The following is a 27,068-nucleotide window of genomic DNA, read 5'->3' as shown; positions in this document are numbered from 1 at the left end:
CTTTCTATCATCAAGAACACACCCGCAATGGATCTCGCCCAAAATCTCGTCCGCATGGTGACTCGGGCTTTTTATGAGACCCGGCACATCATAATCGTGGATGCTGTTATCACGCACTCTGCGTACGTCAAATAATGCCATTTTTTCTCTGCCTCCGAATCTATCCTGAGGCTGATAAACTAATCACCTAATCTCACTTACAGCCTTCGCGACAATGACCTCGCCTATATCATGTCTATGAATATCAAAGATCTCCACAAGCTAGTAGGCAAGCTGTTGGAGGAGCGCCTAATTCACAAGTATGCTGATATATCCCCAAACTAAACTTGAACTCATATGTTGTTTGTCCATGACTAATTAATTACATCCTACAGATTTGGCCGTCCAGAATTACGCGAAGGTCAAACACGACCGGTCACCCAAACATACTACTACATCGACTATCGTCAAACTCTTGATGCAATCAAGTGGCGTGTATATACTATTACGAAAGACATCCAAGGGAATTCCATTACGATAACAGAAAAGAAGGAATATTTCTGCAATACTTGTGGCGCCGATTACACAAATCTTGAAGTGTTTTCTTCGTTCGATGAATCGGCAGGCTTTTTATGTGAGAGATGTGGAAGCCCACTTGTCCACGATCTTGAACGCAACGCTACGGGCCATGAACAATCTACGCGCATGAACAACCAGATCAACTTCATCACAGAAAGGCTACAGCAAATTGATGGCGTCTTTGTGCCAGACAATAATTTTGAACATGCGCTAGCCAACTCGCGGCCAGTGCTGAGAGATACATCTAATCCAGGCGCTACTTCTATGCCCGTAGATATTGGTATATCAAGACCAACCGCTGTCAAGGGCCTTGCAAACACCGGGCCTAAGTCACTTGAAGTCAGCATTTCTGCTTCAGATGGGCCTACTGATGCTGAAATTGCTGCGGAAAAAACACGCAAGGAAAAGATTGCGCAGCAAAACGCTTTGCCCTCTTGGATGTCTAACTCGACGGTTACTGGTGATTCTTTCTCGGCAAATGCCAACGACGACTCCTCCCTCCCGGTAATCAAACCCGAGGAAGATGACAAGGCGGCCCTGGCCGCCCAGGCGGATGCAAACAAGGACCATGCCGCAATTGATGATTACTTCCTGCGTCTAAAAGAAGAGCAGGAACGCCTCAAACTGCAGGATGAAGAGGAAGGATCCGATGAAGATGAGGATGACTTTGAAGATGTCGTTGCGGCTGTCACAATAGATGCACCATCTATAGCAGTGCCAGATTTAGATGATGGTAGGTTGGCTAAGAAGGTTAAGCTGGAGGAACCTGTATCCGACGAAAGCGAGGATGATGATATGGAGTTTGAAGATGTATAGACTATAGTATGTAATTAAAGTGAGGATGTAGCATTGAATTTCTTACTAAACAAAGTACGGCTGATCTTTTCACTACACGGTATTTCTTCGTTTGCGTGCCACCTCCAGGAATGCAACTGTTTCACGATGCTATGTTTTAGGCTTTTTGTATGATCGATGTTGATAGTCAATGATGGTTATGAATTATTGAAATGTTGTTGGGGAAGTAGCCAGGACATTTCCAATCATTTACTAACAAGAGCCTTGAAGGTTTGTCATCATTTCAACTCATATTACAGAATCAGGAACCATATTTTCATTATAGTTAACGCCGTTTTTTTCCTTCGTAGGACTATGCTTAATAATCGTGACTATGTCTAGAGATTTCTGCCTAAAATGGCATCTTAATCAACAAGCTGGCCATAGGAAAGAGAAAAGGGGATTAGGATAAATAGTCAGACATATGCATTCCCAACTCTCGGGTTTCTTAACTCGATAACTTCTTACCATCATTCAAAAAAGCGCAATTGTAATCAATCGTTTACAATGTCTGTTATTTCCGAGATTCCTCGCGAGTTTGGGTATGTTGAAAACTAAATCTCTAAACGAAGCTGTACCTTTTCATCCTGTGACGCAAGAATAAACCAAGATATGACTATGGCTAACCTGGTTCAATAGCTACGTTCTTAGCGTTGCTGCTACTAGCTTCTTCCTGAACACTGCTCTGGGTTTCCAGGTTTCGGCTTATCGCAAGGCTGCTGGCATCAAGTATCCTATTGCTTATGCCAATGATGAACTTGCGGCCAAGGATCCCAAGGCTTTCCAGTTCAATTGTGGTAAGTGCTGAGGTGCTACTGTGCTACTGTGCTACTGTGCTACTATGATGATGGCAGCTCGTTCCCCATCTCACTCGTCTGTCTTAAAAATATGTTTAGGTACTAATTATGCGATGTCTGCAGCTCAACGCGCTCACTTGAACTACTGTGAAGCTCATACATCGTGGTTGGGCGCCCTGCTGATTTCAGGTCTGCGTTACCCTGTGGCTTCAGCTTCGTTCGGCGCAGCGTGGATCGTTAGCCGCGTGTTGTATGGCAGAGGATATGCCGTGAAGGGTCCTGAGGGTCGTCTTGGAGGTGCCTACCTTGGCTTCTTTGCTGACATTGCCATCAAGTCAATGGCTATGTTTACGAGCGTCATGTTTGCTCTAGGCTACTAGAAATACCCCGCTATTTCACCTACCTATTGGTAGTGTCACAGGTTTTATACTGGCAAATGGCACGATATTCCGTACAACATTACACATGGAAAACTTTCCAACACAATTCCGAACATATTCTAATAAAAACGGACACGTACATTATCACATAGAAGTCACGTACTCATTCTCGGCTAAATTATTAATTCATATTCAAAAGCTACATTGGACTACTGCAAATGAATGTAAGCCCAAAGGTACAGCTCAGTCTTGTACACCTACTTGCTACTTCCGATGGCGGAGTTTAAGTTCGCTATTGTCTGTCGCAGACAAGACATCCTGGCTATCTTTGGTGGCGCTGGAAAGGCTAGGATGCTCAATTCCGTTATTTCCAAGAAGGTAGTCTCCAAAATACTTCAAGGCACTGAACATTTCTTCCCCACTGGGAATAATGTACTCGCGAGGAAGAAGGAATCCATAGACACCGGTGTCTTGCAGCTTTATCTGGTAGCTAAAGTGGGCTTGCATCTCATGATGGAACCAGTCGATGGCAGAACCACCTCCAGTCTCTAGATGGGGACCTGATCTAGCGATGGAGCCTTCGCAAGCGGACGCAAAAGTATACATGCCACCATCAGAAAGTCGAATTGCTTTTGTCAGGCCAGCAGCAAGTTCCTCGAGGTTCTCTAGATTGGGAGGCTCAACATGACACGAATGTGAATAAGGGAAGAGCACTTGCTGCGAGTATGAATGTAAGTCTATCAGGCCGATGAAGTGGGTTGAGTTGTCTTGGGTGACGTTGCGAGCCCAGTTTGAAAGTTCAAGGGTTTCTATCGCTTCAAACGGCTTGACACCGGCAAAACCTTCGGAGCACGGATTCTTGTGCATTACTGAAGAACCCTCCCAGCCGAAGCTAAAGGTGTGATCTAGGTCCAAGCCGTGGCAGTCTTGCGAGCCAGTTGGCTGTCGCGACTTGCGCCATAGACGGTCGCTAGACCATGTATATTCAAACCCGTCTGGGTTTAGGACGGGCACAAAGATAATATCAAAGGACTCGACAATCTTGGTGACAACATGATCTTTGTTGTAGCGAGTTGCAAAAGCCCAGGCTAAATAGTTAACGCTTGATGTCGAAACCCATTCGCGAGCATGGAGGCCGCCTATCACCAAGATGGTTTTGCGGGGCGCTTCATTTGAAGGGTCCGCATTGACTCCAATACGGATACCGGTTATTTCACGGCCTTCAAAAGACGTTCCTATTTTGACTAAATTGACGTGGGCCGGGAACATGGCCTGTAGGAGGTCAATCCATCTGTGTATAACCTGTTATAGGATCAGCAGTGACATTTTAGTTAGCAGAAAGAACATGTAGACATGTAATAGGAGGCTCTACTTGCAGGCAGCGGCTGGTAATCCTGGAAGAAAACATCGTTTGTGGCTGTAATAGCGGTGACGACACTTTCGGAGTAAGATGCAGCTGTGTTGCGATTTTGTGACAAGCGCAACTGATCTAGGAATGCCTTTGGATATGTATTTGCGATATTCTCACTTAGGTCATGAGACAAAGTTGACATGCCGTGTTGCATAGTTTCAGGTAGTAGACCTATTAGTGACTTGACGTCATTGAAACGCACTCTGACATCGGCATGGCCATTGGAAACAGACCACACATCCAACAGAAGCGCATTGGCGGCATCGTAGAAAGCCTTGTGTTCCTCAGCATTCGATATGTCGAAGCGTAGGAGCATATGGTTCGAGTATTTTGACAGTATGTAATCGTTCGGAACCCCGGAATCAAGGCGATCGTCGCAGTAGTTTTTCAATAAAGACTTTAGTGGAGATCTACAAGCCCACAACGTTAATAGAGATGAAGACGGCGCAGCGCGAAGCCGGGTGGCAGATTGTGAAAGGTCATTGGCATTTGCTGTAGCGCCGACAACTGCAGCAAAAACCAAAGCATTGCGAAAATGCATATTGACAGGCGGGGGCAGATGCGACAAGTGGAGAGGGACAGAGTAGGAAGCTCAGAAAGATGCCAGAAAGTCAGCCATGAAGATCCACGCTAGAAAATGGTGCTCAAAACTTGGGGAACGTATGAGAAGGTGATATGGAGATAACCCAGGCCAAGTCTGTTGTGTCGCTTTTGGTTGACAGGCTATAGAAAGGTAGTTTGTCGCAGGACAGTGCGCTGGGAACCAGGTCACTGGCCGTTGTCTGAGTGCGGGCGCTACGATGTTGCACAGTGCACACAGTGGGTCGGAGGCACACTAAAGATATTATTAATATGGGCATCATATCGCCGCTGATTAGAGAAATGAAGACACGCTATTTCGACTGATGGGCCTCCTTTGCTCCCTCAGCGGTTTAGGCACGACACACATATGTATAGAGCATCGAAATAATGACAAAAACAATTGGGCTGAAGACCAAGCAGCTAGAAGACACGCACGCATATAGGTTTCCGGTTCATAGTAAAAGTGCCTAACGATGGAAATGTGGTCACGAGGTGTATGGGCAGGCAAGATTTAGCAGAGGGGAGGGACGCGTTTATAGGGCAAGGATACCTCGAGTACAGGTGCTGAGCGACCATAGTGAAAAAGAAAACAGTGCAAGGCAGAGGGGACAGAAGGGAAAGTGTCCTCCATAACAGTACTTGCCACATCTGGAAATGCAGGCTTAGGCCAAAGGAGATTGCTGAATTGAGTAGAAAAAAAAAGAGAAAAGGAAAGGAGGGAAAAAAGGTAAAATGATAACAGGCATCCTTTTATTTTTCAGCTCCTTAATAGCTTGCATAACGCCAGTTGCAGGTTTACTTTGTACATCTATTATATGATGAATACTTGCTGTTCTCTTTCTTGATTTTCACTTGAATAAAATGGTTGTTAAGATGACGAGTTTTTATAAACTCAATGCACGGCTACGTATGCTCGAGCTTCCAAACGAGAAAAGAAAGAAAACAACAAAAAAAAATCAGAAAACAAGACCTTAAAAAAGCAGGTGGTGATCTCATATTCTGGTAGTTGCTAGGTTTGGATTTAGGAAATGGGAAATGGGAAATGTGGCTACTTTGCCCAAGCAAATGAAACTGTCTCCGTGCTAATATCTCAAGACATCAACAGAGAACACAGCGCTGCAAATTTCTAGCTAGTGGGAGGTTCAACTCTTTCCGCCCCTTACACTTTCCCGCTTTCTTTCCCTGCTATTTTTTTCCAACTGCCAATAACTATCAATTCCCAGTTCCCAAGATTCACCCCTTTTGATACTATTTTGTATTCTTGGAATTTTGGAGATCCATCTATATGTTTATCCTCCCGCCTTGGATCTTGGCAAATTCTCTTCCCTTCCCAAGTTGATCGCGCTCCTTCAAACTTGATCATAATCCCTGTCCCCCTTTATGGATCCGTTGTGGTAACATATATGTACATGTGCATGCCTCCATCTTCTGTCGCAAGCTGAACGAATATACCCCCTCCCCCAATCTATATTCATCCAAAACATCCACTCACTCAGGCGTAAATTTGCCATAGGGCGAAGCTGTTGCTCTCTAGACTCAACTAGCTCTCTGCGATTTGGCTCCCGCTCCCTTTATACCAGAATCCTCCGTGCTTCCCACCAGTATCACACTCGCAAGAGAGAGACGTAAAGGACAAAAACCTCCTACTCGCTCACAAACCAAAATTGTGGCTGGATGGCCTAAAAACACCGACTGACCACCCTCGATATTATCCCGTACCAAACTACGCTCTGCATCTGATCTATCTCGCGATACACAGTGTATAGTAGAAGCTGCGAAAGAGGCTCACCTCTCAACAAGTAGTCCCCGAAGAAACAAGCCAACGAGTACAAGATTCGCAGGGCTCAGAGCTGCTAGCTAGGACCGGCTGTTTGCGGCTTGGCCGGGCTCTCTATCCCCTGTTCGATTCTTTAGCTCTACTTCTGCGCCCTCCTCCCTTTTTTCAATTTGCCATTATCATGAGAAATTGCGCCCGCCATGCCTTTCCTTCGCCGTCGCGGCATCATGGCCAGCGAGTCCGATATGCGACGCCACAGCAGTCAACCGCAAAGTCTCACTACGGCAGATGCCAGTGATCATCATCATCCGGGCCAGCTCCTGGAAAAGAGTTCCAGCCCAAAACCAAACCAGGACGCCAACGGGAGCGAGATCGATTTTCATGCTGTCCAGGTGCCTTCGCCCCGATCCCACCTAAATACTGATTCCAATGCTTCCTCTGGCACTGCTTCTTACTCTGCCTCCAAGGCTCTAAACGATGCTATAGTCAATTTCCCACAAGAGGACAACCACAATCAATCATCTCAACTCGACGGGCCCCTACAGCTACAGCTTCGGCTCCCATCCAGCCGTCTGTCTTCCTTCTCTGACGCAGCTGGTCATCTTGATTTTAAGAACGAAATAATAGCAGCTCCCCATACCCAAGACGACAACACTATCGCTATCGAAAATACCGACAACACCGATACATCCGGTTATAATCCCGCTGCTTCTCACGCATCCCGTGCCAACAATACGCATGAGCAAGACTTTAGTCGCGGTCGTACAACCCATCGAGCCTCGCATCGTACCAATTTGGCTGCTACTACTTGTCAGCACCCTGCCGCATCTACACGTCGCAGTCACGATATCCCCCAGTCGTCCTTCTCGCCTTCTTCCACAGCTGCTAGCGACAACACGAAGAACCGGCGCTTTTCTCTACGCTTTCGCAATGCTTCTGACTCTCAACTTCCACTCCGTTTAAAGCAATTAGACGAATCTCCACCGCCCCCTCTTCCTGCTCCTCGTATGTACTGTCATCCCATATGCCCCCTCCCCGTCCTTCTCTCCCTTTCCCTCGCTCACCGTTGTCCTATCCAAACATGCCTTTTCCACCGCAAACCCCCTGAATCGAAAGTATCCTGTTGGCTATCACATCAAATACCGTACCCACACATGGATAAGCAAACAAGCCAGCCAGAGAAACCGTTTTTCTAACCCTCGATACCTCGGTCTCTTGTTCATCTAGCCCCTGGAATTATTACCACTGCGCCTACTGGCGACTTTGTTGCCATGCAAAAGAAGCCATCTCGGCTGAGGCTGCCTCGTTTCCGCCTGTCAAAGAATGCATCAACCAACACTCTTAAAAAGCCGTCTCCCTCAAGACTAACAACAGGGCCACCTTCCGCCTCTGACCCTTCTGGACCCGGGCCTAGCTCAGGCTCTCTATCCCGTAAACCATCTCGAGCTCTCAATCCTTCAGCTAACTTAGATGGCAATCTCCAAACCCCTCTGTCCAGCAGTCCGCCATCCGCAGATACCAGCTTCGATTCAATAGACCCTATTTCGTCTTCCCCAGCCCCGACTCTAGATGGCCAGGCTGGCGATACTATGGCCTATCCTACCACGCTTAATCGTCGGTCTGATTCATCCGGACCCTCCGATGTCAGCTCAGCCGACCCTAAACCACAAAGTGTGAACCAACGATCCTCATCCTCGATATTCCGCTTGACGCGTCGGAAAACGAGAGCCGGAGAGCCTCTCTTCCCCACAAGCCACCTACCCCAGAAGCCCAAGGTTAGCCTTGGTGACGATAGCCACTTTGAATCTGACACCAGCAACTCACTCAATATCCCTAATAACGGGTCACTATCCTTTTCACCAAACACTGATCGTCCCGTTTCAAGGTCAAAAACATATGCCCCGCATACACCCAGACCGCGCTCTGTTCGTAGTAAAACTGCTGCTGCTCCAAGTTTGTCCCCTTCGCCTGCTACTGCACTCTTCCGCCCGCAGTCCAATCACTCTGGCCGCTCTTCGCCAATCAGGTCTCAAACGCGTAGAGGCAGATCGTCAACACTTAGTTCACTTGGTCATGATTCCAATGACGAAAATCCTGCCCCTCCCAGCTCTCGTCCCTCATTCAATAGCGGTCGCAAAAGCTTTGGTGATCTTTTTGGTCTAGGTCGTCTTCGTCAAAACTCCGATGCCACTATCGGACGTTCAGGCAACTTAACGCCAATAACCCCTGGCTCTGTTCCCTCTAAAAACAACTCTCTACAACTCGTCCGTGAAGAATTCACTCTTCCAGAGAAGCGGGAAGACGACACGCCAGTCAAATATCTTGCCCGGGTTGAAGGTCATATTCCACGTGGAAGCATTGCTAGTGCCTTATCCAAGAGTTCTGATCCTTTTTATAGTGCTGTATTACGAAGCTACATGCGCAAATCTAGTTTCTTCGGTGATCCTATGGATATGGCTCTACGAAAACTACTGATGGAAGCTGAACTACCCAAAGAAACTCAGCAAATTGACCGCTGTCTGGTGGCTTTTGCCAATCGCTACCATGAGTGCAATCCTGGAATTTATGCCAATCCAGACCAGGCATATTTTGTTGCCTTTTCTCTCCTCATCTTGCACACTGATGTCTTCAACAAGAACAACAAACACAAGATGCAAAAAGCCGATTATCTAAAAAACACACGTGAGCAGGGCGTTTACGATGATATCCTTGACTGCTTTTATGACAACATCACATATACGCCGTTCATTCATGTCGAGGATGACTTCGATTCAAACAGCGAACGTCATCATCAGAACAAAGGCAGAAGACGACCGATCTTCCCCGGCGCACCCCCCGAAATACCCAAGAAAAGCAAAGAGCCTATTGATCCATACACACTTATCCTTGACGGTAAACTTGACAACCTTAGGCCTAGCTTCAAAGATGTCATGAGTCTCGAAGATCATTATACATACTTGGGGACCGCTAGTCGACTAGACCTCAAAGAACTTCAAAAAACCTTTTTCAGAACTGGTGTTTTGCAGATTGTTTCTGCCCGTTCCCGACCCGATGCTTTCTTGACAGAAAAGACCGCCAGTAATCCACAAGTGGCCCATCCAGGCATCGTTGATATCAAGGTGACGAAAGTTGGCCTTTTGTGGAGGAAGGATGCTAAAAAAAAGAAAACACGATCGCCGTGGCAGGAATGGGGTGCCATCCTCACTGGTGCTCAGCTGTATTTCTTCCGCAACACAACGTGGATCAAAAGCTTGATGCACCAGTTCGAAACCCACATGAAGCAAGGGAATGATGATGTCCCTGTCATATTCAAGCCGCCTTTAGAGCAGTTCAAACCCGATGCTTTGATGTCCACTGATGGTGCAGTTGCTTTGCACGATATGTCATACAAAAAACACAAACATGCCTTTGTTTATGTCAGACACGGTGGCTTTGAAGAGGTTCTTTTGGCTGACGATGAAATGGAGATGAACGATTGGCTTGCTAAGCTGAACTACGCTGCCGCATTCAAGACCTCTGGGGTGCGGATGCGTGGGGTTGTAGGGGCTAACTATGATGGCCAAAGCAGGCGAGCCATCCGTCGCCTTGATTCCGCAGATGGAGCACAGGTTGTACAAACCCCCAGTGGCGAAGTCTCAATAACCAGGGGGCGAATAGACCACAAAATGGCCGAGGATATTTCCGCAGCACGGCGTCAGGTTATACTTGACAAGGTTGTGGAGGCTGACGAACGTTTGAGCGTCGCCCAAAAGCTTCTGGACCTCCAATTACGCAATGCCCGCCACCTACAAATCATGGCTCCTATCCAAGTAAAAACACGTGAGCAGGTGCTTCTGTCTGCTGCCCGTATGTCTGCTCAGCTGAAGTGGACACGGGCTGAAATATGGCGTCTCAAGTGTCACCGGGATATATTGATGCAAGATATGGAAGAAGAGCGACTTCTCATCAGTCCGCCTGGGTCAAGTAAACTTGGATCAGTTCAAGAAGACGCATATGCTACACACGAGGCTTCTCGCCCCACAACGCCATCCAACGATAGCCATCCTAGCAAGTCTCCCATTACCTCGGGGAGTTTAAAGGCTAGTACCAAGATACAGACTCCTCTATCTCTCTCCTTGTCGCCACAACTAGGCGTTAGCGATCTTAATCTTTCCTCAAATATTGAAGGCGAAGATGATGAGGCTACGGCCTCTCCAACAGCCGCTCATGACAACTGTTATCGATCAGAAAGCGCCTCTAGTCCCAATGAGGAGTCTAGTGCTGCTGAAAGAACTCTCCAGGCCACCTCCTCATCTTCAACCACGTCACCTCAGCGAAAGTCGGATGCAGACAAACTTGAGAAAGAATCCGGGGATGATAATGATATTGTGGAACACAATCTTTTAGAGCAAGCCGGCCTTCTTCGGTCATCTACTACTCGCAATTGGAAAAGTACCACATCCAGTGTACAACATGGTGGCATTGACGTCGATCCTGAGAAGGAAAAGGCTGATCGTAGCAAGATTCGACGTAGCTTGCAGCGTACCCTTCGTGAGGGAGGTACTCGCTCCAAAAAGGGCAAGGAGCCAGCACAGGTAACTGACGAGGAAGAACGCCTAGCCCGTGGTAACGGCAGTTTCACTGTACATGGAAAAAAGGCATCGGTTATCAACTTTGGCAGTGAACTACACAACTTGCCATCGAAGCGAACGGAAACGGACCTGTCAATGTCACCATCAAGCCTCGATGTTGTTGAAGACGACGATTTCCACTCTGCTCAAGGCGATTTCGATGACTGGCGCGAACGACGAGGCTCGACCGCTAGTGCTAGCACTGCAACGGCTCGAAGTTTCCGTGAGCTGCATCGTAAATACTCGACAGCACATCCCCCCCGTGCCCACAGCACACCAGGGAAGCTTGCTGCGCCTTCAGATACCGAAAGTGAGGTTGCTGTGAGCTTTTCAGAAGGTCAAAGAACACCACTCCCTCCGATTGAAAACTCTAGCGATATAGAAAGTGACGCCAAGGATGCCGAACTCCATGAAGGCCATGCTCAAAATCAAGCACAGAAACAGGAACAGCATCCTTCCGAAAATCCACCTCAGGATGTTCCCGAGGATGATTAGTTCGATCTTGATGTTGAAATGGGCTTCAAAGGCGCCATTGCCATCTTTTGGGGCCTGGAACTCTAGCTTATGGCTTGCTTTGTTTGTCATCCGACCTTGTACCTTGGATGAACAAGCGCTGTTTTCTTCCTTTCCTATCTTTTTTACTGTTTTCTGTGTTGTGGTTGGATAGATTCCCGTATACCCGTAGGTTCTTCCTCTGTCCGCCTTGCCTCTCATTCATTGTTCTTTTCGTTGCAGTATTTGGTTTCCTTGATGACACTGATATCGACATAGCATCTTGATCGCGTCTTCTCTAATCCATGTTTTGTTCTTGTTCATCCTTATTTCCCCGATACGTTGTTTGTGTGGATATTTTACATTTCCATTCGTCTTTTTCATCTATCATCCATTCTTCCGCGGCTTCTAGAAATCATAATTCCAAGTTTTTTTTGTTTTCATGTGGTGTACAGCCAACAATTATTTTCCGCTTCTCCTTGTTTCTTATTTACCTTTATAAGCTCTAGACTCATCAATCATGCATAACTTGTTGCACTTAACTTTTATACACATTTACTACATATTTACGTGAACAAATGCGCCCCCTCCCATACCACGTTGGCATTCAATGTAGTCATTACTTAATTTATAGTTAGCCCCAATTTACCTTCCATGCCAATCTAGCCCTCATTTTCTACCCTTCTTCTTCTTCTTAGCCGCTGTTGACACCTGAGGTGCCTTCTCAACCTTGACAGCACCAACTCCGCCCACCAACTCTAATGTTTCCTCCCCTTTGACGTAGCCTCCCTGTGTCAAGGCCTCGGCCTTCTTTTTACCCTTCTTACCACCTTTAGGGCGCGATGATGTTCTATCTCTCATAGGGAGCCAGCGTTCTGGATCGGCAATCTTGCCCTCTTCAAAATTTGCAGGTAACTTCCTTTGTCTTCTCTTCTTCGTTACTGGCGCACTAGAGGCGGAAGAGATAGCGAGTCCACGCTTAATTCCAGAATTTATCTTGGTGTTTGAAGCAACACCAGCCTCCAAAAGAGCGCTAACATTGGAATCGTTGGTGAGGGCCTTCACACTGGGAATCTCAACTGCCAAAGCTTCAGCTTTCTTTTGGTCTGTACCTGCTACTGCAGCCACTAAACCAGAAATTGCCATGTTGTTTTTGGCGTCGGAAGCCAGAAGTAAAGAAAATGTCTCACTGGCCAGCATGTGATCCTCCATCTTATCCGACTTGAGCAACTCTAACCCAGCCTCGACAAGTAATGATTTAGAAGTTGTTTCAGGATATTTCTGCCAAAAGCACGATGCTTTCCGGAGCTCGGCACGGGCCATACAGTTACGGCCAGCCAATTTGTAGAGGGAAACTACTACAGCGATTAAACCAGGTGAGTAGCGGACCTGCAGAGCCCCGATTTCCTTCATGGCATCAAGTTTCATGAGTGTCTTTTCCATGTGGCTAATAGCCACATCGGTCAATCCTTCTTTCACACACAATTGGATTACTGTGAGAGCCAGGCCAACATCGCATGGCCTCTTTTCAAGGAGGTCGGTGGCAATAGCAAGTGGCTTCTCTGGTGACATCCAAGATAAGGCAGCAACACCAATGGGAGCAAAGCCATTTACGGCTGCTGAGGTAGCTGGGCCTGACTTGGACTTTGCTTTGGCAATACTATCGGTACCTTTATATTTTTGAATGCTAAGGTCAAGCACTAGTTGGAGTTGTCGGAGTGAGGATAGTTGGTAGTTGAATAGCTTTTGTCCATTGGCTATTGATATGGGACCTTCAATGTTGCGTTGAGCAAGGAATCGGTTCGAGGCCTCAATAGACGACAGGATAGCCGAGTTGACTCTTGCCAAAGATTTGGTATCTTCGCCGCAGTCGCTATGAAGGTTATAACACGATTAGTACGGTGTTTTCGATGCAACGGTGAGAAGTGTGGCATATACTCACTCAGAAAGAACAAGTAGTTCCTGGAGTTCTTTGGCCCTTTCGATGAATCCCAAGCGCGAGTACACGTATACTTGCTGTATTAAAATTGGCACTAGCTCACTCTGCTTCTCCTCGTCTGATAAATCATCCAACTCATCGCATAGCTTTTTGGAGACTTGCAGAAGATGTAAAGCGCTCATTAGGTTTCCCTTTGAAATCTGAAGGCAAGCAAGATTGTAGGCAACCTCAAACGCAGTGATAGTTTTAGGATTCGCGACGCAGCAGTCGCTCCCCTTTCCTTGCCATCCCAGCTGCGCAAGAACGGCAGTCTTGTTAATGTACAAGTCGTCACTATAGTTGCCATCTTCCAGGCTGTTGTACATCTTCCAGGCATCTTCAAAGCGCTCAGCACGGTATGCGATCTGACCTTCTAATTGCTGTACTGCTTCTGTCTTGGGAGTACAAGTGGACAAAACTTGGGCAGCATCATCCAATTGCCCTAGCTTGTACATGGCGTATGCAGTCTCTAAAGAAAATTGCGACTTGATGTTTTCGCCAAGTCCAGACACAGTTCTTAGAACATCTTCAAAACGGTCGAGCTTCAGCAAGGCCACAATACGAGTGTGGTTGGCAAAAGTATCATTCTTAGAGGTCTTCAAGCTGGCATTGGCGGCATCGAGAATTGCCTCATGATCGTTGAGAGTAGCAGCTTTTAGAGCTGCAGCTAGAGAAGGCGCCATTATGTGGTGAGGGTGATAGGGTATAGCAGGCGTCGCAGGGAGAGAGGCTAAGTATTGTAAAAATATAGAAAAGCTGTGCTTAGCATCGACAAAAAAAGGCACATTAAGTCAAGGCAAGGCTGAAATCCTGATACTGCGTGATTGGGAAGCAATGGGAGAGCGGGGCAAAGAGGGGAAAGAGACTTTAGGGTTGGTTGGCCAAACGAGCTGCACCGGGAATTCAACGGCTAATATTTCTTTTACAGGAGTAGATGCACAGTGGGGGGCGAACGGATTTGTTGCTGCCCACCCCACCCACACCCACCAACCCACCCACAAGTTCTGGCTAAAATGTGACACCATAATAGCAGGGCCACTTTATAATCAGTTATACAAAAACAGAATGCACACGAAGACGAATGATTTTAGACGTGGGGGTTGAGAAAAACTGCAGGTTTACCTATCTGTCTAATGCAACTGTCGACATAGTGAGCAAAGAAAGCGCAGATTGTGCAATTGCTTATATTTAGTGAGCCACGAAAAAAGAAACCAAAGAGAGCAGCAGCATCATAGGCCTTATTAGTAAGCAAATGAGCCGTTTTATAATCCTATTGAATTGTGCCATCTGCGGGCTCTTTCCTTCTGCACAAGCGCCGAAACACGGACAAGCAGACACTCAAAATAATTTTCTCTCTGGCGCAACATGCATGGCGTGGAATGGCAATGCTTGTGGATGTGTGTGCATTGCCTTTACATCATGTTGGAGTTGTCTCATTTTTCGTGGCGGCTTAAACTTTCAACACAAATTGGCCGAGGCTCTGCCTTCCCGCAGCAGGAAAGTCTCACAGACCAATGGGCCACATTTCCCTGATCATTATCAACAAGAAAAGGAGCGAGGGAATGGCCTCGCTAGCGCGAGTTTTTGTCCTGCTATCTTTTTTCCACATGTTCCACCTCCCTCCCCCTTAGTTTCTTCTTTGTTTCCTTTGTTTGATTGTATCGCTTTGTTTGCTTAGCCAACGTCTTGCGATTGGCTTCGCCTTTTAAGCACACTTTTTTTTTTCTCGTCAAAACAACTCCTATTGTCTTGTGCTGCTCTCTATGTTACTTGCCCTGGTTTCTTTTAGTGTAGTCTTGTACCTGGTACTTGGTACCTTATATCTATAGTGCACGTTTGTGTTTGTATCTGTACTTGTCTTTTCTTTTTTCTCCTTTGCAGAGCCTCCCCCTCAGGGTACATGTATATATGTACATAGCTCTATCGGAGCAACCCCATAGCCAATCTGCACGCTTTATTAATATGATTGCTAGCCATGGGACACTCGCATCAATCACACCAAAGCTAGGCCTGGCTGACCCTGATAGACTTAGATCCGAAGGCCCGTTGTTATCAATCCCACATCCAATCGATCCCCCCCCCCCCCGCCCTTAACTTCCTTCTTCCTTGTCTCTGTCTTCCTTGCCTTCTTGGTGTGTTTGCTTGTATAGATATCGTGCTAGCTAGTTCTCTGTTCTTATTTACTTTAGGGGAGATCGCAGCAAACCCTGTTTTTCCTTTTCGCACAGTTTCATGTGAATACGCTCGCTTCTCCCTTCTTACCTCTCCCCTATATCCCTCGTCTTCTTGTCTTAGAACCTTCATCGTCATCGCTCTATCTACCTAGCTATCTCTATCTCTGCCTCTAGCGCTGTTTTTATGCCGTATCTTCTGAGAACACATTAATCCCCTGCGCTGACCCATCTGTACAAATACATGTGTTTTGTACATACGTACCGACGTATAGGCACTACACTCCTCTTCGAGCTTCTTACAGCCAATATTCCCTGCACAACGCGAGATTGGTATGCCTGTTGAAACGCAAGTCTCTTTTACCTCCCAGTTTATCGACGCGGTTGAGCCATTCCATATTCGCTTTTTTTTCTCTCTTCTATTCTTTACGCTACAGTCCGTTGTCTTTACCACCCGACCCAGAGACACCGAGGGATAAGGATACCCAAATATAAGTAAGACCAGTAGCCTAAAAAGACCAAAAAGCAGACACATCAAGAAGCGGAGAATACTGCGTGGCGTTGCATTTTTTTTCTCCAGTTTGCGTCCATCCTTCTTCCCCTTGACTCTTTTTTTTTTTTTTCTTGCGGCTTCCTATCTTGACATTGTCGCCTGCATATATAAGTGGGCTACTATAAAGCACTATACAACACTATCTCCTGCTCGTCCCATCCCTTCACTCTCTCCCTTTGCTCTGTCTTGTCCACCAACTTCTTGAGCTTGCTCGCTCCACCGCTCTTCCTTGCCTGCTTTTCATTGTCTTTCTCTGTGCAATCCATCAGACGATCCAAGTATCTTCAATAGTGTCTTGCCGGCGTTCCTTTTCTCTGATTTTGCCTCAGCCTATTTCTTCATCTCTCCCACCCTCCAGTCACTTTTTGTCACCATCACTCAAAGACTGGTCTTATCTGCGCGAAAATTGAGGCTCTGTGCTCCTCTGACATCACTGCAGGGAGATATCCTTAGCTCCCACGTCTTGAACCGTGAAGTCCATCCCACTATACCACTACCCACACTATTTCCTCCTCCACCTTCTTTTGAACCTTCATTGCCCTTCCTCCACTCCCTTGTACCTCCTCTTTTGTTGTATAAATTATTTGTCAACGCACACGTTATACAATATCTTCCAGCAACCAGCCATTTCACTCGTTGTACTCATTCATCTCGTTCCACATCGTGTCCCATGACACACGGTGGTCTCTTCAACACCGGTAGTTTCGCCATGGAGCCTTCTCCCCTCCCCCTAGACACCCTTCACGATGGGCCTTCTTCTCCATCGACATCAAATTTACATCCGCCGCATTCACCACCTACTCCTATTTCTCAATCACGTCTCCCCCAAGGCCAATGCCAGGCTATTCTTGTTAGCCGTGGTGCTACTTCGGGTTATCGCTGTCCATGCACCCACTTCACACTAAATTCCACATCCCCAGCCATCATTTGTGACTGTGGTCACATGAGTTGCTACCATGCCGTAGAGCATCACTCGTTTGAAAAAAGCGAGCTCCGCAGGCTCCAAGAACAAGTCCGTCTCCTCGACGAACAGCTCCGACGAGACCACCAGTCTTCATCCGTCGACCTTTTGGCTCGTCTCAGTCTCCTTGAGGAGCACGTTGAACGCAATTATGATGATTTAGATCAACGCCTTAAAGAATCGAATGGTCGTTTTGGGTGTGTATGGCAGCAGGTTGATACGCTGGAAAAACGCGGTAGGGAAATCATGCACACTCTCCCCCTCCATGCCCATCAAATGAAGGCTTTGGAAACCAGAGTCGATGCCAACTATTCAGAGCTGGCCAAGTCAACTCAAGCCTTGGATCAACGTATCATGTGTCTGGAAAGCAATGAATTATCGTCTTCCAATACAGGCTCTCCATCTACTCTCAATCAATCGTCTACTTCAACATGTCCCTCGAGATCACAGCAACGTGAACAAGATCAACAGCATGATCAAGATTACCATCAGGATCAACGGCGGCGGCAACGTCAACGACAGCAAATGCAAATACAGCATACGTCCAACCACCAACCCTTTGAAAGGCAACAATTACAGCTATCCAACTCATCATCCCCACACATTCAATCTACTCCTGATACAACACCAGCACGTAACTCTCGGCCTACATCTACAATTCTACCCGCTGTCGAAGCTCCTCGTCGTGATGACTCTAATCCGCCCCGGCAAACCCTCCAGCCGGTCAGCATTAAATTCCCTATAACCTCAAGTCTACCAGAGTCCTGGACAGTTCATGTTTCATTGCTTCCCAATCGTTTCCAGCCTTTTCCGTTTGAAAAAGACACTCGCGCTTATAAACGATGCCTCTCCCGTGGCCTCCATCGCTGTGTTGTTGTTGCTGATCACAATGCCGCAGCATTTAATCAAGCTGTCACAGACGCCTTTGGAGCTCTCCTCTGTGGTCGGCCCTGGATGCCCCTCCAGGCCAAACTCTGCGATGTCCACGATCTTCAGGGGCTTCCTATGCTTCGACAGTTAGACCCGTCTTTGCAAGGCATGCCGTACGATCTCGGTTTCCTTCGTACTCATTGTGCTGTGCTGTGTCCTGGAGGTAAACTCGACTCCCTTTACATTGCCATGAAAGATGATATTCTATCGTGGGAATTTCTTCGGCAGTGCGATGTTTTCATGTCAGGCCTTGATTCGTCCTGGGAGACGGATCAGTATTTGGATAATGATTCCGGGACTGTAGGTGATCTTGGGTTAGGCACTCCATTAAAAAAGCGCACAGCCTCGGAAATATCTCGAGCCCCAACAATCGCAATTTCTACAACTGCTCCTCCATCAACTTCGCAAGTTTCAATAGATGGTACATTTACTCGCGCCAAAATCTCAAGGACCACGGCAGTACTTGGGAAAGTATCTGAAGTACCGCGTGTCGTTGAGACGATATAAAGTTCTTGTCTCACAAGCTCAGACTAGCATTTGCTCTTCCCCAACTTCTTCACATTCTTGTCTTGTCTCGCAAAAAATCATTAATTTTCACATTTCACAATACACGCCAAGACCCTGACTTTGGCTTGTCCTTTGTTTTATATTTCATATTTTTATTTCTCTTTCTCCATGCTCCTCTACGCATTAACTTCTAGCACTATATAGATTCGGGTGGTTTGTTTATTTTGATATTATTACATCGCATATTTTTGCGTCCACGAGTACTTTATTTCATTTCGTACAAATTTGTAATTTTTCCAACCCAATGATATATGTCATGTGTTATTCTTTTTTTTTTATCTCTTAGTACTCGAGTTTAAAATTTCGAAGGTTCAGTACAATCTCCCTTCACCTTTAATGACATCATTTTAGGACCACCACAAGCTTAGCTTTTCAGCCTTGCATGAATGGAAGATTTTGTCTCAGGGTTGCTATAATTATAACCCTTGTGCTTTTTTTTGTATACTAAATTTTGTTTGCACCCAAAGCTTCTGTCTATATACCCTGTACATTGTAGGCGGCTTTGCACTTTGAGAAATATATCTTGAGCTTCCTAGCTTTCATCCAACAAACTCTATTATCCTCGTTGGATAAATCAGCCAACACAACGAACACCTTTTAACTTAGTGTTACAGTTAATTTACATTCATATATTTTTTTTTCATCATGTCGTTGAATACTATGGACTGGGACATGGAAGTTGAGGATGAGGTAGAAACTACTACCGCGGTTAACGACCAAGAAAACGCGATCGATGAGGTAGCTAAATTTGTCAGAGGCTCTTGCTACGAATTGTAATCTAACATAAAGATCCATCTCTAGGACTCAATGAACAACACAAAACACAGCTTCGTCATTGCGCCAACGAAAGTCCACATTCGCGGTCTAGATGTTCTCACTACGTCTGACATCAAAGCCTATGTCAAAGAACATTTTGGAGTGGTCGATCGCGTCGAATGGATCGACGACACGTCTGCAAACCTTTTATTCTCTTCGGAGGAAATCGCTCTTGATGCTTTGAATTCTCTTAGTGTTGCTACTATTGATCATACAATCGACCCAAGCCCCGCCCAGCTTTACCATGCCAAACCTTTCACCAGCAAATTAGAGAATAATCTCATGGTGCGTTACGCATTCACTACTGATAAAAAGGAAAGCGGTGCTGCTGCACGAAGTCGTTTCTACCTATTGAATCCCGAGCACGATCCAGAAGAACGCTTGCGGCGCCGTGAAAACCATGAGCGCGACAATCTAAGGAATAGAAAATTCCAACACAACAACTACCGTGAAAGAAATCGGCTCCAGCGCGATGACGACGATGAAATCGAAAAATTTAGCAATGACTTCTATGACGACCTTGAAGATGACAGAGATCTATCGCGTCGTCACCGTCAACGAACATATTCTCGCTCTCCAAATAGATCTAGCCATCTGAATCAAAGAAAAGAGCTTTTCCCTGATCGCATTGGGGGTAGCTATAAGGCTTCTAGTCGCGATAGATCGGCTTCACCAGTCCGTACGAAAGAAGCTGATATTGCTGTTGATGTCTCGAGCAACCGATCTAGTCGTAACAAGGATCGTGACCAATTTATCAGAGACCAACAACGCCTTAAAAACAGAGGCAAGGATTTGTTCCCTGGCATTATCGGTAGAAAAACCCAAGCCTCGGGTTCCCAGATGGATCTTTTGGACAAAAGTCGTCGGTACCCAGATGAAGCTTTAATTGAATCAAAGGTTACTAAGGGGTTCGCAATCAAGGGGGCAGCGACATCAAATGTTAAAGAGTTGTTTCCCTCAAGATTCACTAGAAACTCAGGAAAAGAGCTATTTGAGGACAAACTTCAAGGAAGAGGATTATCCCGCCAAAGAGCTGAGGATGCCTGGTGAATGATATTATACATGTTTTTCTTAAAATCCTCTGTTAACATGTTGGATTTAAATAAACATTGTGTATTATTAGTACAACTGGATTGACTTACCGGGTTGGAATAAGGTTGGTTAGGCTAGTGTTTTTTTCTTGAACTCTACTTTTTCAGCTTTGATAAACTAGCAGTGCAAAATGCAAGTTTCATTGTTCATGAGAAATGTATGAAAGAAATAAAGCAAAGCAGACAAACACCAAACAAACTTCTGATACTACAAAGTTTGAGTTTAGATACTCAAAGAAATATATCGCCAGGCTCAAACCGTTCCCATCTATCCCATGCGAGAGAAAAAGACTCTTCCAAGTCACGAACCCACCTACGGGTATCGAAAAGACCACAATTCCATCTGTTGTTAAATAATAGGTGTCGTAGTTCTGCTAAACGACCATGGCCGACTTTATGGCCTTCTTTTGCCGTAGTGTAGTGAAGTGAATTAACTAATCGGACGGCTGTGTTTTCGTATTCTTCCTCGTTAGCCACAGTTAGCTCCGCTGTAGCTTCGAAGCCTTCATAGGTACGTGGGAAGGCTCCTTTGAGAATAGATGATGCCATGCGAGAACACATTTTGTACGGATATCGAGGGAGTGTCAACAAAGGAGTACTAGACCAGAGAATGTCTGCAGCTGTGGTGTGGGCATTACATTCAGCAGTGTCAAGAAAGATATCACACACACGAGCCCGGGAAATATGGTGTTGCTTTTGGGCAACATCTGTGAAAACTATGCGATTGGCTACAGCTGAACCGGCCCATTCTTGGGCTGTACGCTTGAGGTTAGCTTCACCTAGTTCAGGAAATCTTAGGAGCCATAGAATAGCTTTAGGGGCTCGTGTGAGAATGCGAAGCCATGTGCGAAAAGTAGTTGGATCGATCTATAGATTTGGTTAGTTTGGATACGTGTAAACTTGGGGACCAATTGGGGTGCCTGTGTACCTTGTAGAGTTGATTGAAATTGCCCATTATAATGACATCATCAGCTAGCTGTGGGAAAATACTTCGGCGCAAATCCCAGCGACGTTTCTCTTCTTCGGGCCAAGTAACATGCCGTTCCTCAGATGCTGCAGACTGAGCATGATCGCAGCAAAAGAAGGTGTCTCTGGTGAAAATGATATTCTCCGAATATATCCAATCTCCTTCAGGCTTGTCATTTTCATCACTTAATACGCTATTAATCGTCATGTTGTTGCGGCTAGGGCGAAGGGTTTCGAGTGGAATAGCGTTCTTATCTGCAAGTAGATAATCGCACCATTCTGCTCCCATGGTCCCAGCAAACCCCATGAATGACATCTGAATTGGGGCGGGACGAGCAGCAAATATCTCATTTCGCGCACCACGAGTGTAACCATTAAGGTTGACAAGGATGTGAATGCCATCATCAAGTATCTGCTGAATAAGTTGCGAGGAAGACCATGAGCTTACGTCACGGAAAACAGGAGCCTCTTGTTCAATCTTCAGTCGGTGAGATGATTGGTCGCTAGTTGTTGTAGCATAGCAGATGGCCTTGACTTTTGTAGGGTCGTGGAAACCAAAAACTGATTGCATACTGACAAAGACATATTTATGTTAATGAAAGTGTATGAGAATGAGACTAGGTTTTGGGAAGCACTGAAAACTCACAGATGTGCAAGTGGGTGATTATTGAAGTCTGAGGAGACATATCCGACGATTAATTGTGGATTAGGAGACCGTGGTGGAGGATATACATTATTTGGAATCCAGGGCGAACGCAATGTGGAGCATGAAGTGCGCATGGCGTTTCTTTGAGATATCATACGAACATGGCGCGGCTCAAGGGGACAGGTGAAAGTATGGAAAGGGAGAATTGTAGGGGTTGCAGGAACTGTTAACGCTAGTGGAACGGGTAGTCGAGAGTAAACCTCAGAAGGGCGTTCTTTGCCATTTTTCCGATCCATATACCAGTGCCACATGGCAACTCGTGTAAATCTCTCTACAATCCTCATGATTTGAGAGCCTTCGAAAGGAGAAGTAGATATATGCCGAATCTTGATGGCAATATTTGGAATGATACTGGCATCTTGTAAGAGTCGTCCAATTTGGTGAGCAAACTGTAGTGCGATATCATTTGTCATGACACCTTCGCCCCACTTTGAGGCGTCCATTAATTGTCTTTGGACGATATTAGACACCCGTTGTGCCAGGCCGCTGCCTTCATTTTGCTGGTGAGCAGCAAGCAGACCTCCGGTTTCACTTACATGCCATTGGTCAAATTTACCGCCGCCGAGCATGACCCCGCCTCGTCCTCGCCAATCACAAACCGAGTTTAATGCAGTTGAAAGACCACATACAGCCTCAGCGAAGGATGGATTGGCGGCAACAGCTCGTTTGTAATACCCAATGGCATCCTGAATACGGCCCCTGTCTTTGACAGCATTGGCTAAATTGGTCAGAGCGATGTCAAATGTGCCATCACAGCTGACTGCCTTTTCATACACTCTGATGGCTGTGTCGAGTTGGCCAATATCTTTCAGCAAGCTACCCAAATTAGTATGGAGATGTACGTGATGAGGATCAAGTTTTAGACCGTATTCGTAATATGCAAGCGCAAATGAAAGACCACTCCCTGGGGTTATGCCCGGTATACAAGTGATTGGCATGTTAGAGCCTGTTGTTTGGTGGCCAGCAGGCTGTTGGACAGTTGCTAAAAGAATGCCCACATTGTTCGCGGTAGACGGACTTTCTTGCAAGGAAAGGGAAAGATAATATAGGGCAAGGATATCACCAACCCCTGCTGGTTGAGTAATAACACCAAAGTTGCTAGACAAAGAGTCTTGGAGGATTTTTGCAAGAGAAAGCAAAGAGCTGCTGGTTGCCTGCATAGCTGCTTTTCGAGGGTTACCATCAGGCACAGACGTGAGACCTGGAAGCTGCCCTTCATTAGCAAACAAAAAGTGAGAGGTTCTCTTTGCTACTTCTGGTAGAAGAAGAAGTGGGCTTGAGAGGGGGCTGTTGGGGCCGTTTAGTCCCTGATTGTTGGAGACGAGGGCACTTTGGATGCTCCTGACAAGGCTATATATATTGCCGTTCTTTTTTCCAGTACTGATCAAAACCGCTTCTTCGAAGGCATGCAAAGCTGCTTTTATGTCCTTCAAAGAGTAAAGGAGTGAGCCTTTGGCATGAATAAGCCCAACAAGTCGCCCGTTGTCACATCCAGGAATAGAATATCCACTGGTACCAAAGCTAGAGGAGGTGTTGGACTCTTGTGAAGATGGCAGGCCATTTATGCGTAGTGAATTCTGTAGGAAGTCGATTGAACTTACGGCTTCCTTTGGATTGCGATGGTATATGAGTCCGATGAGGTGCTCTACCGAGTCGAGATAATTGGGGGAAATTCGAAGTGCTTTTTGCCATTCCATCTCCGCTTCTGTCACCATGCCAATAGTGTACATTGTTGCTGCGAGGTTTGAAACTGCTTCTACTCGCCTACGAAATTAGTGATAGTTAGTCTTGACGGTCGAGAAAGAAATAAATGGAGTAAAACTTACTGCGAGTCCACGGAAATTGCAAGTTGGAACCATTTTATAGCATCGCTGTATCGTTCGAGGCCATATTGAAGACAACCACCAATAATAATTCCATCGATCCATTGCCATCTGCTTTGTTCACAAAGAACAGATAAAGTTTCTAAGCAGCACTGGGCTTCAGAGATAGGTGAATTTAAAACCCTAGATGAGGTGGCTGCGAAAAAGGAGGTCGGTTCGGTGGAATATGAGCACTGGTTGGTAGAAAGGTTTCCGCCAGACCCCTGTGTGGTCGATGATACTGCCATTGCACCTCGGTTTAAAGCTTCAATTGCATTGACTTCACTCTTGATCTGACTGACGTTTGGATCGTGATTAGAGTTATCAGAGTTTAAGTGTTTGGGGAACTGCGATGATCGAGGGGGTTTTGGGAAGACGTATTGTTTTGACATTTCCCCAGACTTGGCATTGTTCGCTTTGCGTGTTTGTTGAATGTGAGCGAGCAAAACAAAATAGGCACGGTGGGCCTTGATTAAGACCTCATCTTGAGAGAGGTTCAATGATCCCGCGGCCCATACATTTGGGAAATGTCCACCAGAGCCCGAGCCTGAGACTTCCGATGTAGAGCTGGAGAGTTTGTGGCTGTGTGTCGGCTTAAAATTACTTGATCCTGGCTGAGTGATACCGGCTGGCCAAGCGCCCAAGGGCAAGAGGGCCCCATTTGTAGCTATGGACGGCTGCACTACAGTCGGCTCTAGATGATGGTATACTTGAGTCTGTGGAATAGTTTGGTGGAAAGGATAGCCTTGGGGATAAGGGATAGAAGATAGTGGTTGGAGTAGTCCCGGATGAAATGGCGCACCAATAGCGGGTGAAGGTGGGCCATAACCATAATTCTGCAAAGAATTTCCTAAGACTTGGGGTTGGTGACCAAAACTTAGTAAATTGACAGTTTGAGAAAAGTCCGAGCATACTTGACTGAGGCTGTTCGATGCGATGGAGGTGGCAGGTATCACGGCAAACAAGTCGTTATTAGTTCGATGATAGGCTGAGGGGAGATACTGAGATCGAGTCGTGGGTGCTGTTAGCCATTCGCTAAAGTGGGTATCAACGAAGCGATTGGCATGTAATGATTGTTGGTTGGGATGGGATGGGGTTGACGCATATGTCCCACCTGATGGTCGGGGTGTGATGGTGGAAGCCGGTAGCAAAATATGTTTATACGCAGGTGGCCCTGGGTCCATATATACATGAGAACCATCATATCCAGCATCAACAGTACCACTGGGGGTTTTACGTCGCAACTGGTGCTGGGAAAACTCTGGGCCTTGGGATGAGAAAAGAGAGGGCTTTTGCGTTACCTGCGGTGTAGGTATCGGAATAGGATGGAAAGCCGTTGCAGGAAATTGGGTATTGGTGTGTTCTTGAAGTAAAAAGGTAGGAGGAGCTGTCTCGAGCCATGGGTTCATACTGCGATTTGCATAAGAGTTGACAAGTGGATTGGCATCGTGACTCAATGATGAGTGATGACGTTGGTGTTGTTGTTGACCATAGCTTTGATGGGAATTGATGTAGTGAGTTAAGGTGGAACTGCCGTTTCGTTGTTGTGGCTGGACCATGCAATATTGTTGAATTAAAGAATCCATGGTTGGATTCAAATAACTGTTATCCAGGTCAGAGCTTCAAAAGGAGTTTCTTCGAAAAATGCGAGGCCAGGGACGCGGGCGTCGATGCCATTTTCCAGGGAAGTGTTCTGCATTATTGCCTGTCCCGTCCCGAGGTGAGAGAAGAGGGACCTCGCAGGCAAAAGGGGCTCAAGGCGAGACGGGTGTAAGTCAGAAAAGGAATAGTAATGATGTATTTCGAAGATGCTCTGGGTTTGGGAGGTAGAGAAGTTGCTGCTTCACGAACTTGAATCCCAAGGCTATGTGTATGTAGGTAAACGTGAGGGGAATAAAAGAGAACAAAGACCAGGTTGCTTGCTCCTCGCTCGCTTGCGGGAAGGTAAAGGAAGCTAGCTAACTAGCTAGCCAACAGAGAAAGACTAGTGTTTTAAGTGGTGTTTGTCCATGGAGCCCTGGTGAGCAATACAGTAAAGAAACAAAGAACAATAGGAAAATCAAGGGAAAAGAAAAAGGCGATTCAGCTCATAAACGCTTAGGAGAAGGGCAAATATCCTAGGCAAAAAAACCTGTACAAGCGACTGGATTAGAAGTGGCGGACTTGTCGGTTTTGTTTTGAACTTGGCAAGAGAAGGCTGGCCGAGACATCTACTAATGTGGAGTTTGTTGGCAACAAGGCAAGGGAACTCACAGATCAAATCACCCAATAGAAGCATTGCAACGTAATAATGCTAAGTACGTACTTTCTTCTCCTCTTCCCTGCTGACTCATCCTTCTACAAAAATAAGGAAGCACTTGGCTGAAATGGGCTGCTATGTGCACTCCCATCAGCAAACGCCGTACCCCATCCCATCCCTGGCCGTTTGGACAAATCAGAGAATAAATAGATAAATTGTCAACGTTTTTTTTCAAAGCTATATAGAGTTGGCTATTCCTTTTACTCCAATCTATTTGATTCTCGAAACGCTTGTCTATAGCAGGTGTAAATGAGGTGGAAATCTCGCATTACTTTGTCTGTTTCAAGTATAATCCCCACACATCATCTATTGCTTCAGGACCGGAAATATTTTATTTAACGAAAGCATATCTGGTGGTGTGTTTATTGAGTATACTAAGATTATGAGATAGGCATAGAAATGTTGTCGGAGGATATGGACCGTCAGTGTTATCAAATGTAAAGTATTTACACTAACACTACGGTGAGTAATGGACTATAGTTTGATATTCCTCGTCAAAAAATTGGCCCAAGCTAGAGAGCAGATAACTAAGGCCAGAGTGTATTGGAGGGTTCATGATTCACGTATTATCATGTCATAATTTTCACGTTCAAAAGTATCAAAAGGATCCCAGTCATTGCTAGCCATCATACGCCATAAAATGAAGGTTTAGTTTGGACGGGCAATATGATTTGGAGCTGTGACGCAATTGCAGATGCGGGTACTTTCTCCTTGTTTTTCTGAGATG

At 46.1% G+C, this 27,068-nt stretch overlaps 8 protein-coding genes across 8 annotated transcripts; 5 read left to right on the top strand and 3 right to left on the bottom strand.

The window, feature by feature from the left end:
* Positions 1 to 27: 27 nt before the first annotated feature.
* On the top strand, positions 28 to 1,374 carry HOO65_040503 (TFIIE alpha subunit; the record flags this gene model as incomplete). Its single annotated transcript, XM_071002837.1, has 3 exons — positions 28 to 122; positions 204 to 299; positions 375 to 1,374. The coding sequence occupies 3 exons, from the start codon at positions 28 to 30 to the stop codon at positions 1,372 to 1,374; spliced, it is 1,191 nt and encodes a 396-aa protein (XP_070859346.1).
* Positions 1,375 to 1,899: 525 nt separating this feature from the next.
* Positions 1,900 to 2,569, top strand: HOO65_040502 (glutathione S-transferase; the record flags this gene model as incomplete). The annotated part of the gene is made up of 4 exons (XM_071003028.1): positions 1,900 to 1,934; positions 2,032 to 2,189; positions 2,247 to 2,288; positions 2,343 to 2,569. The coding sequence occupies 4 exons, from the start codon at positions 1,900 to 1,902 to the stop codon at positions 2,567 to 2,569; spliced, it is 462 nt and encodes a 153-aa protein (XP_070859345.1).
* A 264-nt stretch (positions 2,570 to 2,833) lies between these two features.
* HOO65_040501 (zinc carboxypeptidase) lies at positions 2,834 to 4,296 on the bottom strand (the record flags this gene model as incomplete). The annotated part of the gene is made up of 2 exons (XM_071002806.1): positions 2,834 to 3,871; positions 4,183 to 4,296. 2 exons carry the CDS (start codon positions 4,294 to 4,296, stop codon positions 2,834 to 2,836), a joined length of 1,152 nt encoding a protein of 383 aa, XP_070859344.1.
* A 2,243-nt stretch (positions 4,297 to 6,539) lies between these two features.
* On the top strand, positions 6,540 to 11,444 carry HOO65_040500 (Arf guanine nucleotide exchange factor sec74; the record flags this gene model as incomplete). The annotated part of the gene is made up of 2 exons (XM_071002477.1): positions 6,540 to 7,344; positions 7,567 to 11,444. The coding sequence occupies 2 exons, from the start codon at positions 6,540 to 6,542 to the stop codon at positions 11,442 to 11,444; spliced, it is 4,683 nt and encodes a 1,560-aa protein (XP_070859343.1).
* Positions 11,445 to 12,110: 666 nt separating this feature from the next.
* Positions 12,111 to 14,102, bottom strand: HOO65_040499 (Signal recognition particle subunit srp72; the record flags this gene model as incomplete). The annotated part of the gene is made up of 2 exons (XM_071002695.1): positions 12,111 to 13,314; positions 13,384 to 14,102. 2 exons carry the CDS (start codon positions 14,100 to 14,102, stop codon positions 12,111 to 12,113), a joined length of 1,923 nt encoding a protein of 640 aa, XP_070859342.1.
* A 2,750-nt stretch (positions 14,103 to 16,852) lies between these two features.
* On the top strand, positions 16,853 to 18,541 carry HOO65_040498 (uncharacterized protein; the record flags this gene model as incomplete). Its single annotated transcript, XM_071000672.1, has 1 exon — positions 16,853 to 18,541. One exon carries the CDS (start codon positions 16,853 to 16,855, stop codon positions 18,539 to 18,541), a length of 1,689 nt encoding a protein of 562 aa, XP_070859341.1.
* A 705-nt stretch (positions 18,542 to 19,246) lies between these two features.
* HOO65_040497 (uncharacterized protein) lies at positions 19,247 to 20,467 on the top strand (the record flags this gene model as incomplete). The annotated part of the gene is made up of 2 exons (XM_071002869.1): positions 19,247 to 19,374; positions 19,429 to 20,467. 2 exons carry the CDS (start codon positions 19,247 to 19,249, stop codon positions 20,465 to 20,467), a joined length of 1,167 nt encoding a protein of 388 aa, XP_070859340.1.
* Positions 20,468 to 20,739: 272 nt separating this feature from the next.
* HOO65_040496 (putative tetratricopeptide) lies at positions 20,740 to 25,451 on the bottom strand (the record flags this gene model as incomplete). Its single annotated transcript, XM_071002478.1, has 4 exons — positions 20,740 to 21,375; positions 21,437 to 21,977; positions 22,121 to 23,944; positions 24,007 to 25,451. 4 exons carry the CDS (start codon positions 25,449 to 25,451, stop codon positions 20,740 to 20,742), a joined length of 4,446 nt encoding a protein of 1,481 aa, XP_070859339.1.
* Between the last annotated feature and the right edge of the window lie 1,617 nt (positions 25,452 to 27,068).

The sequence above is a fragment of the Ceratocystis lukuohia genome (genome assembly GCF_044167205.1).
Source record: "Ceratocystis lukuohia strain C4212 chromosome Unknown Supercontig4_pilon, whole genome shotgun sequence".
NCBI lineage: Eukaryota > Fungi > Ascomycota > Sordariomycetes > Microascales > Ceratocystidaceae > Ceratocystis > Ceratocystis lukuohia.
Note: the sequence above shows the minus strand (reverse complement) of the source record. Positions and strands in the feature narration are given on the sequence as shown.